General features: G+C 43.6%; 1 protein-coding gene across 1 annotated transcript in view; it reads left to right on the forward strand.

Moving 5' to 3' along the window:
• Positions 1–10,118, forward strand: part of MASTL (microtubule associated serine/threonine kinase like) — a 33,388-nt gene extending 23,270 nt beyond the window's left edge. Inside the window, exons 9-12 of the mRNA XM_083189210.1 lie at positions 1,331–1,457; positions 6,754–6,867; positions 7,621–7,722; positions 9,625–10,118. Coding sequence (XP_083045336.1) covers positions 1,331–1,457; positions 6,754–6,867; positions 7,621–7,722; positions 9,625–9,782 — 501 coding nt within the window. The 3' untranslated portion in view covers positions 9,783–10,118. The remainder of the gene's footprint in view (positions 1–1,330; positions 1,458–6,753; positions 6,868–7,620; positions 7,723–9,624) is intronic.
• The last annotated feature ends 4,534 nt before the right edge of the window (positions 10,119–14,652 follow it).

A 14,652-nucleotide genomic window follows, 5' to 3' on the forward strand; every position in this document is an offset into this window, starting at 1 on the left:
CCTTCCAGCAGTGGGGAATGGGATCGCATGCAATATATCGCATACAAAAGGACAGCATGCAATAGATCACTATGGCTCAAGGAGAATCGACTGCAACTTGTCCAGGGAAGAAGTCTCAATAGTGTATGGGGTCTTTACAGTTGCACTGTTACCTACACAGTTATCGTACTGCCGCCTATGTCGTATTACAGTAGTTTTATACACGGTCACCTACGTGTTACATTTTACTGACCCCTCTCTCCCCTAGTAGGAGGTGGCTCTGTGTAGATTTCTTTTGCTGGTGATTAAATGATTCTACTTACAGCCCTGGCTGTAATTAAAATGTAGTATGTAGGACAGAGGGTAGTGTAGCCCCTAAGTAGTTGTAAAGTTAGTATTTACTGATCGGGAGCTGTAGGTACAAAACGTTTTGTAATGCTAAGGACAAGTGGGTCATATGTTCTAAAATGGGGACTCAGTTGTTTAAATGGGGACTGGGAACCTAACTAAAAGCCCCCCCCCCCCCCCTCTTAAATAGTTGATGCCACTTGGCCCCAGGAGGAGGTGGAGATGATATAATACCATTGGTCCCTCAATGAATTTAGTCCCTTTCAGGATAAAAGGGGCAAAACTTTCAAAAACCCTGCAAATTGTTGAAGGAGCATTAAAATACATGCAGAAACTCCTGTATAATGTGATGTTATTCTCTGGTGCTCATGTGGGTTCTGAGCAGATTGTTTTGAAGGACATGTATGGGGTAATATCTCCAGGAAAGTCCTTTCTTTCAACTGATGTGGTCCCTTTAATGGCCATTTTCTGGTGATAGAGGTCACTTAACATGCACTCGGAGACCGTCTCCTATGAAAGGGGGAATTCTCCACTTTCAAACAATGTGTCCTGTTAGCTGTTATGTTCTGGGGATCACCAGAAACGAATACCCCCGTACTGCAGATGTCACAAACCACATATAAAGTCATGTCCATCCGTCCCGCCCCCACGTTCATAATGACATAAATAAACCGAGCAGTCCCCTCATTCAATGTGGTAGGTTCTCTACTTTACAAGATGTTATTCCATGTTCGGCTACCATATTATTTCTTCTCATTGTCCGGCCCAGTGAAACCTTGAACGCTACGAAAGTACTAAATTTTTTACAGTAAATGCAGACTGTAGGTTTTTATGGTGTTGTCATTGCCAAATTTGCTAAGCTTTAGAATGTGAGGTGCCATACGGTGGAAAAAGAATGGCGGTAAGAGGACACATGTACAGTAATAGAACATTTCTACACCTTAATGTTTAATTCTGCCTTGTAAATGTGACCAGAGATTATCCGCTCTTGCGTTCTTTTCAGGGTCAGGCCGAGACTCCCTATAGAACCCCAAAGAGTGTACGGAGGGGGGCAGCACAAATTGAGAAGGAGAAAATTCTCGGCACGCCGGACTACTTGGCTCCCGAGTTGTTACTAGGGAAATCGCACGGTGAGTTTCAGTCCTTAATGTTCTAATCATCACTGTTCAAGTGAACTGTACACCACGGCAAGCCGCTGTAAGCTAGGATCAGTCCATTACAGGAAGAATGTTTTGTTGCTGTTGGTTACGATTATTAAAGTTTTCTCTGTTCTAAAATGTTTTTTGCCAAATGAAAATAATATCGGTGACTTAAGTCCCTGTGGTCACTCACAAGACCTGAAATAAGACATCTGCCTGTATTGGTCTGGTGAAACCTCTGAAACACACCACTGCTGCTATTTGTCGGACACTAGTTGGTAGGGGATACAGTCTGTTTCCATGGTTACAGCTGTTGTAAAAGAAGGCGCAAAATAGTAATGAAATGTTATCACCCTTTTAAAGGCTTAATTTTTTATGTTTTTCCTTTTTTAGTAGTGTTTGTACTTATTGTATACATAAATATTGGATGCTTACCCATAACATGTATCTTCTGTACACACAGGATTCCTGGCATCTGGTGAGTTACTATTGGTGCTTTGGTAGTGGGATGCTGCAGTAAACACCATGCCTAATAATAATAATAATATGATACCTTGTATTATAGTAAATGGACCTCACTACGTCATGGTACCAAGTTTCATAATACACTCATCAAAAGTCCATCAGTACAGTAGTGGAAACTTGCGTACCATGTTGGGGAGCAGTCTATTGACATATAAGAAGTATCCCAAAACCACAGCCCATGTTCTAGAAGTCCTGCCATCCTTGGTAAATCCCTTAATACATCCTTGACCCCAGTGGGCACAGGGCTCTAACATAGCCTAATTTATGGTCAGGTGCTTCACTAATTTAGATTTGCTGGGATTTTATTTCAAATCACTAGTCTGCTAAACCACATTCGTACAGGAGTTTATCCTATCAACATAAGACTTTTTCTCAGAGAAAATCCTTAGTGACAACACAAATTAGCAGGTTTGAAGCCAGAGGCCCTGATTCTGGTCACCTTGGTCCCCGGCGTGTTTGCACAGGGGGACTGATGTTTGTTTATGTTCTGAGCATGTGCATATGCTCATATGCCCATGTGCAGTGCTTCTGTGTGGGCGCCTTTGCCGATTTTGCATAGTTGTCGTGGCACTCACACTGGGGGAGGGGGTCTGCAGCAGAAGGGAGACCAACGCTGGATCCTGGATCGGTGAGTATATTGGTGTAAAAGTGAAATGTGTGTATGTATGTAATAAAGTTTTACTTTTCTGTGTGTGTGCTTTATTTTAACATTCTTTTTACAGGTGGACTACAAGTCCCAGCGGGCCCATTAATGCCCCGCATGCTGGGACTTGTGGTTCTCCAAGTCCCAGCATGCGGGGGAGGTCTGCTGGCACTTGTAGTTCTCCTGTATTCAGCAATGTTAGGAATGTGAATTTAACACTATCAGGCCGGCGTCCAATGGCCAGGGACACCGGTGACAGCCCGGGCTTAAGCCCTGGACGGGTGAAGCCTGGGGGGGGGGGGACCCCTTTATTGGGGGGGTCCCCACTCCTCCAGGTACCCCGTCCAAGGCTGACCAGCCACGGTGCTCATGGTACGGCCGGGGGACCTTGTGTAAAAATGTCCCCCGGCTCTGGCATGACACTGTGGGCTGTTGGAGCCCGGTGCTGGTTTCAAAATACGGGGGGCCCCTACGCTTTTTCTCCCCCATATTTTTGGAACCAGGTCCGGCTCAATGAGCCCGGGGCTGGTTATGTACAGGAGGGGGGACCTCACGCCAATTTTTATTTTATTTTTTATCACAAAATCGCACATTTTACCAAAATTGCACCTTTTCATGACTAAAAAAATCGCACTTTTCATCCCCAAAATCGCCCTATATCGCACTTTCTCACACTTTTCATGCCGGAATACACACCTCATTAAATATGCGAATTCGCGGCAAAAATGCGATTTAAAAAAACGGCGATATAGGGCGATTTCAGAAAAAATCGCATTTTTTCTCAAAAACGGTCAACCCACTAAATCTCGCCCTATAACTATACATAGTGCTCACGTTGAGACCTGTGTCCAGAAATTGTTCTTAACTTAGTCATACACTAGGGAGACTTTCCGAGGGGAAAGTCCTTTTGCAAACAATGTATCGTATGCAATCTCAGCCAAGCCTGCTGAAAGGCTTGGTGATGCGATATATCTATTGTGCAGCCCATGCGATCTTCAGGCTCCGATGCTATGCTCACGGAACCGCGCATAACATTGGACTTGATGACAAACGCGTGTGATTTTAACATTTTTACCTGATTTATCGCCAGAATCTAATGAAGTGACCAAAACGCTGTGGAATCGCCCCCTAGTCTATGAGCACTGGAATGTAAGGCAGTCTGTGGTTTGGCTCCACTCAGGCCTAGCCCCTCTTCTCTTCTGGAGAACCTCTCTTGCACTTCAGAATCACCTCCGTGCCCATGATATGCAATTTTTTACTAACTTCAGATCTCACCACCTGACACGCAGCATGCAGACTCCTAACCTCCCCCAATTCTGTTCTTACCCCTTTGAGTGGCAACATCTCTGTGAGAGATGTGAAAAATATCGGATAATAAATGCCGGCGTCTCTCACATTTGTTATATAAATTAAAAAATGTGTAAAAAATCATTATGATGAATAAAAATGTCTGCTTGGCAATTTCCACACCAATTTTGACAATTCAATTGGCACTCAAAGGGTTAATGGTTTCCCCCTAACCAGAATCTGCGAGGTGTAAGGAATTGGGTGCTGTGCGCTCTACTTAATGATGACTCCAGGAGGGTTGCAGAGGGGGAGTGGCTTTAACCCTTTCAAGGGCAACTTCTAGTCAGGCTCAACAGCCCTAGCGCTAGTAGCAGATCCAATGGTGAGCCATTTTAAAATAAGAACATTTAACATCGTTCAACATTCAATGTAGACCATTTTTGAATAAAAAAAAATTACAATTAACTTAAACTAGATTATTTGAATTGCACACAAAAAATTGTACTACAAAAGGATAAGTGGTGATTCAATTTTAATCCTCTATGGCAGGCATTCCCAACCACGGTCCTCAAGGCACACCAACAGTGCAGGTTTTTGTGATATCCAGGCTTGAACACAGGTGACTTAATTAGTATCTGAGTGATTCTGATTTAACCATCTGTGCTGAAGCCTGGATATCACTAAAACCTGCACTGTTGGTGTGCCTTGAGGACCGTGGTTGGGAATGCCTGCTCTGGGCAATATTTATATATTCCTACCAATCAGAGGTGGCTTTTTGTATTTTTTTAAAACTTAAAATAATAGGATACAGTGACTTCCAGCTTGGCAGCAAGTACCTGATTATTCTGAAGTAAAGGTGTGTGTACACGGACTTCAGGCCTGATTCTGGTTCACTTGCAAAAGCAAATTCTTTCTCTAATGGATAAAACCATGCTGCACTGCAGGTGGGGCTGATGAAACATGTGCAGAGTGAGTTCAGTTTGGGTGTTATATTGTTCTCCGCCCCCCTCCCCTGCAGTGCACATGGTTTTGTCCATTAAAGAGAGAATTTGCTTTTGAAAGTGAACCAGAATCAGGCCCTTCCTCACTGAGCTTCCTGGCTGCTACAACCAATGGCTTTATTGCTTTGCAGCGCTAAGGTTCTACTTCTATCCCCTTCACGGCAGTGGCGTAATAGTGAACGGTGTGTGTGGCCCCAAAACTAGTACATGCTTTATATTTGCCTATGCTAAGCATTGCTTGGTTCTGCTGCATGTTATGCATGGATTTGCTAAGATGGTTTATTCATGGTGAGACAAGCAGGAACCAGTGGACGGTACGGCCTGCCAGTCACTGTTCACTGAACGCTAGAGATCTCCACCTACAGCAGAGACGTGGACACCTGCAGCCTGTGAAAACTCTATTTCTAGTTTATTGTGGAGTTGATTGCATCAGGCAACAATGTGTAAGTTTTTATTAGTCGTTGAAATAAGGTACAAGAAAATTAACACAATATCACAACACACAAATATAGCAGCACTACACAATAACATACTTTTTGTAGATGTTTGCCAATCCAATGTTTCAATCAATAGTTGTTATTTAACCATGGTGGTGCACCTGACGCGTTTCGCTGCATCCTATGGCAGCTTTTTCAAAGGAAGTGTGACAGCTTGCACACTACCTTTACAATACCTGCCATAGGATGTATATTATTGTGTAGCACTGCTATATTTGTGTATTGTGTTATTCACACAAGTAACTGGTTTTAGCAGCATGGTGAACCAACTTTCAAGCCCCACCCATATTTGCTTCGACATCTGCCGGTTTTTATGAATATTAGCGTGGCAGTCCATCAGATTGCTGATCATGTGCTGAAAAAAAGCCTAATCCAATGGATGACCGACATTGGAGCGGTACATCGAACATAATGTAGCTAATTCCGTATGTCGTGTATTTGTTGCGTTCACCTATGATGGAGAAAAGCAGACCGGAATTACACCTATGAAACTGTTACAGCTCAATAGCCCAGTCCCACCTGTTGGATACCATTCATTTATTATACCCCATGTTATAATCCCTTCCAGTAGACAAAGGAGGCAGTGCTGTAGGTGCTGCCAGTAATCATGTGTATACAAGTTCTCTTACAGATACAGAAAGAAAAACACTGCGCAATCCATCCGTATATCAAATACTATTGTAATAAAGATTTAAAAATATATAACAATTAATAGGAAATTCATATGTAAATTTATGTAAATCTAATAAATAAAATGTAATAACTGAAAAATAATATATTCGAATGAGATTGCTCTCTCTCTTGTCTAAATGTATCCTAATACTGGTATACTACTTGTCTGTATACCGGTATTAGGATACATCTAGCAAAGCGAGAGAGCAATCTCATTCCAATATATTCTTTTTCAGTTATTACATTTTATTTGTTAGATGTACATAAATTGACACATGAATTTCCTATCAATTGTTATAATTGTTTTATTCAATAAAACTGTCTTTATACATTTATTTATTACAATTACAATAGTGTTTATTTGATATTTGGGTGGATTGTGCAGAGTTTTTATGTCTGTATTCTGGGATCTGTGTAGTGCATCCTTTAAAAACTCTGCAATTAAAGAACCTGGGAGGTTCTACTAAGCGCAACTTCTTTACACTTACATCAATCCTATGTGACCGCTTTATCTGTCATCACCAGTGTATTCTATACTAATAAGGCTGTAGGATACATCAACCCGTACTGGAGGCAAAGAGGTTGGTTCTTACCTTGGCGATATGTTACCCAGCATTTGTCTGTGGTACTAAATATAAGGTTGCTTGTATGTCTTTCTCTAGGTCCTGCTGTGGATTGGTGGGCCCTCGGCGTTTGCCTGTTTGAGTTTCTAACTGGCATTCCCCCATTTAATGATGAGACCCCAGCTCTAGTCTTCCAGAATATTTTGAAGAGAGGTACGCGATTTATTTTTATATTTGTATTTCTTGTTACAGAAAGTAGTGTTGGGACAGGGAGGGGGTATTCAATAAACTGGTTTACCATGGGCCTGTTACAGTACCCAGGCCTATTCATTTGTAGCCAGCGGTGAGCCTTAAACTGGATTCTGTGGCTTAATCCTTTATGAATTAAGATTGCATACACTGTATTGTGGTGATAGTTGCCATTCAAATATCAATGTCCATTTACAAAAATACTGTGAAAACTTTCCGGCAGATGCTAAAGCACCAAGGGGGTTTTTTAATCGTGACAATTCACGGCCGTTATCTCCGAAATGAGCCTGACCGCTTTTAAAGGCCGGCCTGTTCTGTCAATCTGCCTCTTCAATGCGGTCGAGCAAGACAGCATTGAATAGGCGCCTGCTATTTCCAACAGGGGAAATAGCGGGCGCCTATTAAATTCAGTCTTGCCCCGACAGCATTGAAGAGGCCGATCGACCTAACAGGCCCGACTTTAAAAGCGGTCAGGCTCATTTTGTGGATCAGGGGCGTATCTCGTCAATCCATGGCAGTTTACGTGGACACACCCTCTTTTTTCCTATTGGCAGACGGGATATTGAATCCCGACTGGCGATATGCAATCGAGCAAACCCCCCCCCCCCCCAAAAAAAAACGTGCCAGGGTTTCGGCTGTCTGGTCGGATCGACAGTCGTGACCCGGGATTAAATATGCCCCCCAAATATCATTATAACAAGTGTTTGTTACTTGCAGATATTCCGTGGCCAGAGGATGATGAATCCCTCTCAGTCAATTCTCAGAGCGCTATAGAAATTCTCCTCACCCTGGACCACACAAAAAGAGCCGGACTGAAAGGTGAGAGGATTCAGTACAGTGGCTGAAGTTACCGCTACTGCTGCGTGACAATGTCTGTGTTCTTGCTAGACTGTCTTGCATTGGGAAACCATGAGGGGTGATCATTTTTTGTACTTTATCCCTTTACAAAGTACCAGTGTGTATTATATCTGTGTACAGTAATACCCCTTTCACACCGCACAAATAACCTGGGTCATCATGAGTTGCGCGAGGGCCATTTATAGAATATCCCGGGCCCAATAATCCGACCCGGGATTAAAAAAAGTGTAGTGTAGGGCCATAAACCGGGTCGCTGTGAGCAGCAAACAGCGCACATGCCAAGTCGCTCCAGGGATGGACCCCTGTTTAAATCCTTTGTGCGAATTAGCATGTGCAATGTGAAAGGGGTATTCTAGAGCTATATAAAATAAACTATGCTGACAATATAAATTAACATTCACACAAGGTGGGATGGCTCGCCCTTCAACCAAGGCAGTGACCCACATTTAGTTGCTGGGCACCGTGCGCACGTTGTAAGAGAGAGATGAAGGGGCCAATGCAGAGGTACATGCAAGCTGTCTGTAATTGCTCCAGCAGTGCGTGCATGGATACAGGTGTGTACATTCACATGTAATCTACATTGTGTGTTGGGCTGCCTGTATCTGTGCACTTGGCTGGATGCACATTATTGTTGGATACATGGCACCATTGGTTAGGTTCTAGCTCAGCGTGTCAGACATGTCTAGGAGAACTTTACCATATCTTCCCCAGATCGTTACAAATAAATACACATTGGACTTGAGTGTGATATGTAATGCATTGAGCTTGTACACAACAACAGACGTGACCTTTCTAGATACTGTAACACTGGAATGGGTCTGTCCATAATTCACTGTGTACAGCATGCGCTCGAACGCCCAATAAAAGGAGACCCCTTGTAATGCAGCAGCTCATAGCACTGTTGTGTTCTAATGGCCCTTATATTATCCAATGAGAATTCTTCACATTCTCACTGGATGCGTCCATTGCAAATGTTCGTGTTCAGTATCACACTCTGGTCACGCATTGCCGCGCTCCCTCGCAGTCAAGTTGATGTTGGCACCTGTTTGAACTTGCTGATGTACAGGTATATTTATCATTACCAGTTCTTTTATATAGCGCATGCATATTCCGCAGCGCTGTACAGAGAATATTGGAATATTCACATTAGTCCTTGCTCCAGTGGAGCTTACAATCTATAGTCTCTAACACACACACACAATCACACTAGGATTCACATTTTTAACCTACCCCAGTATATTTTTGGATTGTGGGAGAAAATGGGAGTATCTGGAGGAAACCTACACAAAATCGGGGAAAATATACAAACGCTGCACGTTAGATCCATGGTGGGTATGGAACCCATGACCTCAGTGCTGTGTGACAGTAATGCTAACCATTACACCATCCATGCTGATTATTTTGGACCTATGGACAAAACCATGTGCACTGCAGGGGGGCAGATGTAACATGTGCATAGAGAATTATATTTGGTGAGTTATTTTGTTTCTGTGCAGGGAAAATACTGGCTGCTTTATTTTTACACTGCAATATAGATCTCGCTTTGAAGTAAAATCCCACCCAAATCTAATTCTCTCTGCACATGTTACATCTGCCCCACCTGCAGTGCACAAGGAATTTGCCTTTGTAAATGAACCAGAATAAGGGCCCATGTGTATTAGAAGAGAAGAATTTGTTTTGATAACGCAGATACAGAAAATGGACAGCAGGTAAAACCACAGCCCAGTACAGTTCTATGGAAACTTTGTAGATGATTACCGGAATTTTCGATGGTTTCAGCTGTCGGTTACCTCCGGGACACAATGGCTGATTTACAGTATAGGTCCGTAGTCTATATTAACATCTGTTTCTGTTCTTCCGCAGAGCTGAAAGTTAACCCTCTCTTCCTTGGGATAGAATGGGAGAACTTGCACAAACAGCCCATGCCCTTCATTCCGCAGCCCGAGGATGAAACGGACACCACCTACTTTGAAGCCAGGAACAACGCTCAGCATCTGAAAGTGTCCGGGTTCAGCCTGTAGGACTTCTCAGTACTGCCTTTTTAACCTTCTCCAATGAGAGATGCCACATATTTAATATTTAAAGATTTTAGCTCAATGAGTTGTAAAGTTGTGAGATTTTTAACAAAGTATGTCTTCCTTCTCGATGTAAGTATACGTCCCCTCAAATGTAAAATAGCAATTAAAAAAAAAAAAAAAAAGCCTGTAATATAATGTAAAACCAATCTGGGATCAAGATCCATGTAAATATATTCTGCTTTGGGATCAATGTCCTAAAACGATGCACCTTACATTACATTAAGCCATGTATTACAATTGTAAATCTTAATGTAAAATAAAGTAATATGTTTTCAATGATTGTATTCATTATTGCCATTGATTTATAAGATGCGACACCATGCTAGGCAAAATGGAGAATTCCAAATTAGGTACTTGTGTATTATCACGGCGCCCGATTTCATCTAAATCGCATCCGATTTTTCGGCCGATTTTTTTTTTTTTTTTTTTTTTTTGCAGATTTTCGGCCATTTCCTGATGATTTGCATGTTATTCCATCCTTGCACACCCCCAGGTACTATGCGATGTGATTTTCGGGAAAATGCCCCTGATTGTACAATTAAATATCGCATAGCAACGCATGCCAGCAAGTGGCATGCGATGCGATGTGATTCGCAATGTTAAATGCACCCCCATTGTTAACGCCACCCCCACTATCAACGCCAACCCGAAGCGTGGCGAGCGGCGGCGGTACGCGTCCTCCGACCTTTTCATACCCCCCCCCCCCCCCCCCCCACTATCCACGTCGGCGTGGAGTTGATTTTAGATAGCGCAGCGAGCCACCGAGCCTGAAGCGTGGCGAGTGGACGCGGATTACTTTACATGTATTCCGCGAGGCTCGCCACGCTTCGGGCTTGCCACACTTCGGGTTGGCGTTGATAGTGGGGTTGGCGTTAACAATGGTGGTGCATTTAACATTGTAAGCACCCATCAGGGTGATTGTACAATTACAAATCGAATCGCTTCACATGCATCGCATGGCATGCATCACATGCCACTATATTGCATGTGATGCACTATGATGGAAATCGGGAGTGTGCAATAATGGAACAGCATGCAAATCGACCGGAAAAAGTGAAAAATCGGCCGCAAAATCGCATCCGATTTTTCCATGCGATTTTCGGCCGATTTCGTGGGCGCCGTGATAATACACAAGTACCCCAAATTATTCAACATATGGCCAATGGCAGCGCAGCAGCAGAAAGCTCATGCAGCCCTGTGCAGATCCTACAGTGTGATGCTGGGATGATCTAGGGCAGGCATATCCAACCTGCGGCCCTCCAGCTGTTGTGAAACTACGCATCCCAGCATGCCTTGCCATAGTTTTAGCATTCCCGAATAGCAAAACTATGGCAAGGCATGCTGGGATGTGTAGTTTCACAACAGCTGGAGGGCCAAAGGTTGGACATGCCTGATCTAGGGTCACGTCTGTCCCTATTCTTCATGGCAGAGCGCTCACCGTGGAGAAGAGGGAAGAAATAGGTAAAGAAAAGCATACAGGTTTGTTTGGAGTCAAAAGTATTTTAAAAGGAGTGCCAGATTTTTGGAATATATGTATCCAGCTCTTACAGTGGCGGCACTCTGGGCTAATGAAATTCTGGTATCATTAATTCAATGTTTCAGTATTTAATTGTGCTTTCATTTAATCTTCAGCTGGAAAAAAAAAAAAAAGCACAATGAAGTGCTGAAACGTTGAGTTATCCCTTTCAGACACACGTAAAAGTCGTCGTCGGAGGAGATTGAGGAGATGAGTTTGAGGATCCATGACTACTTTTTCGCTGGATTTCCTGTGCAGCTCATAGACTGCAGTTGCCATAGCCGGGGACAGAGCTGTAGCGTGTCTGAATAGTCCGTGCTACTGACTTTTCATACATTGCCTGATCTAGCACCTTTGTCATGTACACGATATTGCCACATTCATACATCGGGGAGAAGCGATATAGCGCAGGTAACTTGTGCTGATACCACTGCTCCTGGACGCTCGGCCGTATGTACTGTGCCCCGGCCGCTCGGTCGTCTGTGCTGCATGTGCTCCCTGGCTGCTCAGCCGTCAATTGTGCAGGCAGCAGAAGTGCTGGGTATTAAGGTGAGGTTGGAGATGTGGGATCTGGGGAGGAGAAGTAGATTTAGGGCTTTTATGAGCGACAGTAGCATCAGCCTGAATTTGGTTCTTATTAGAACAGTGAATCTGAGTTTCCCACTGTGTCTTGCCAAAAGCCTAACCCACACAAGCTGGGGACATCCACACATGGAGGCTGCACAGCACGTGATCTAAGGGTGTGTACACACAGTCAGATATGGCGGCTGCCAAAATGGATATGGTTATTGGTTGCCACGGGGACCGCTTCTGATGGGGGGTGCAAGGGCTCCAGAAATATCAGTCTACAGAGCCTCAAGATATATATTGCTGTCCCTGCCACCAACAGGGACTGTACTGATATTGCATTCAGTACATATACTTTAATAGGGTTCCCCTTTTGCAGCAATAACAGCTTCCACTCTTCTTGAAAGGCTTTCCGCCAGATTGTGGAGTGTTTCTGTGGGAAATTGTGCCCAATTCTTCTATAGAGCATTTATGAGGTCAGACACGAAAGCCTGACTCACAATCTCCATTCCAGTCCAACCCAAAGGGGGAGGTGAGGGCTCTGTGCGGGGAAGTTCTTCCCCCACCAGCGCCGCCCACATCCCCTTGGTAACATGCCAGAGGATGCGCCCAAGAACACATTCCATCGCATGCGGCCAAAGGGAAGAGAAATCATTTGAAGGTCCTCTACCATCAAACAATATCTCCCCTTCCGAAATAAGTCAGTGAAAAGCAGTTCGTCGAAAAAAAAGGGGGGTGCACACTGACGTAATGTGCCCCGAGCAGGCATTGGCCCATTTGGGTTCCCAGGGGAACGACCAACGTTTTCACTGGTCGCCCATAAAACACTGGGCTTTCCCCTGCCCACCCTCTTCCCTCCCCCCACCGGGATACAGTCGAATGGTCGACCATAAGTTTGCCGAATTTGTTCGCACAGGGGGTCTGCACATGTGCAGTCCCCCCCCCCCAACATCGGGACGGGGCCAAATCAGAATCACCCCATGTCTTTATGTTCTTGCTTTGTGCACTGGGGCACAGTCGTGTTGGAAAAGAACTTTCCCCAAACTTGGGACAAAATTGTACGCAAAATCATTGTTCACAATGTATTGGTATTTTGGAGCATTCAGATTCCCCTTCACTGAGGGATAGAGGGAAAATTACTTTGCATCAAAGGCTGTAAAAATATTTTAAAACTTCAACATCTGAATCCATATCAGTCCCCTTGGCCTCGCTGCTGTTTTTGACCATTCTCTCCCTTGGTCTGCAGGATGATACATAGAAACATAGAATTTGATTTGACGGCAGATAAGAACCACTTGGCCCATCTAGTCTGCCCCTTTTGCCCATCTAGTCTGCCCCATAGAACTACCTTTTCTTCCCTCATTCACATACCCAACTTTCGGTACTTATGTATTATCTGGGCGCACGATTTTTTGATCGGGTCGGAAAAATCGAGTCCATCGCATACAACCAAATCGCATGCGATGCGATCGACGCGATTTTTACATTGGATTCAATGTTAAATGCCCCCCAGACCCCATTTTTTATTGTATACCCACCCTGTTCATACCCCCAGTATCCAAGTGGACATGAAGTTGATTTTATATATTTTTTTATATATATAAAATGTATTGCGGGGCTCGCTACGCTATATAAAATCAACTCCATGCCCACTTGGATACTGGGGGTATGAACAGGGTGGGTATACAATAAAAAAATGGGGTCTGGGGGGCATTTAACATTGGACCCAATGTAAAATCGTGTCTCAGGGACCATTTAACATTGAATCCAATCCCAGGCTTTGGTCCTCAGGTCCAGAATAATCAGCAGGTAACAATGTCCAACGGACAGGTTTGAAGGTTGTAATTCCACACAGCACCTACGCGTTTTGCTGACCCCTGTCAGCTTTATCAAGGACTTGACCTTGTTACCTGCTGATTATTCTGGACCTGAGGACCAAAGCCTGGGAGAACCCATTACAACTGGGATACTTTTCTCTTCCGCATTTGTCGTCGAGGTGACTCCAAGTGTGGGTATTCTCTACCCTAATTTCAAAAAGGACTCACAAACCTCCAGCGGCTTCCAAAAAGAAACCCCAATCGGTTCACCCAAGGACTTTACCCTAAAGGACTCACGCCCATTCCAGTGCAGGTTATATTATATGATATTGATATTCCACCACACCTTGATCTTAAATATTTCAATTTTATATTGTTTTTCCTCATTCCAACCTGGAGTGACTGTTCATTTTTATATTATATGTGCCATTAAATTTGTTACATTGTTTTTTTTTTTTCAAAATGTGTTAATTTGCGAATCACAATACAATATAGAAAAAGCTCCATAACACAGAGGCAGTAAAGTCCACGTTTAGAATGGAAAAAACAGCTGTAGTGCAATAAGAAAACAAAACAAATACGTGATTCATTTTAACAGTTTTTTAGAAAGATAAGAAGAAATTGTGACAAGAGTATAAGTGAGAAAGGGAAGAGAGTGAAACCAGTCTGTGTAGAGAGAGAGATAGGAAGGGAAGGAAAACGAAAGGGGAAGAAGGAAGACGGTTGGGTCCTAGGTGTCTTATGATGGTGACGGTAGTATATTTGGGGTCATATACTGATTAAAAATAGTTTAATTTTTTGGAAGAATGATTAAGGATGCTTGTCATATACTCCATGCGGTACACATGCCACAAGCGGGATATTATGGAGTGCATGGAGGGAGCCGCCAGCTTTTTCCAATCCATTGCGATCT

The sequence above is a fragment of the Crinia signifera genome, chromosome 5 (genome assembly GCF_055691185.1).
Source record: "Crinia signifera chromosome 5, ASM5569118v1, whole genome shotgun sequence".
In the NCBI taxonomy this organism is placed as follows: domain Eukaryota; kingdom Metazoa; phylum Chordata; class Amphibia; order Anura; family Myobatrachidae; genus Crinia; species Crinia signifera.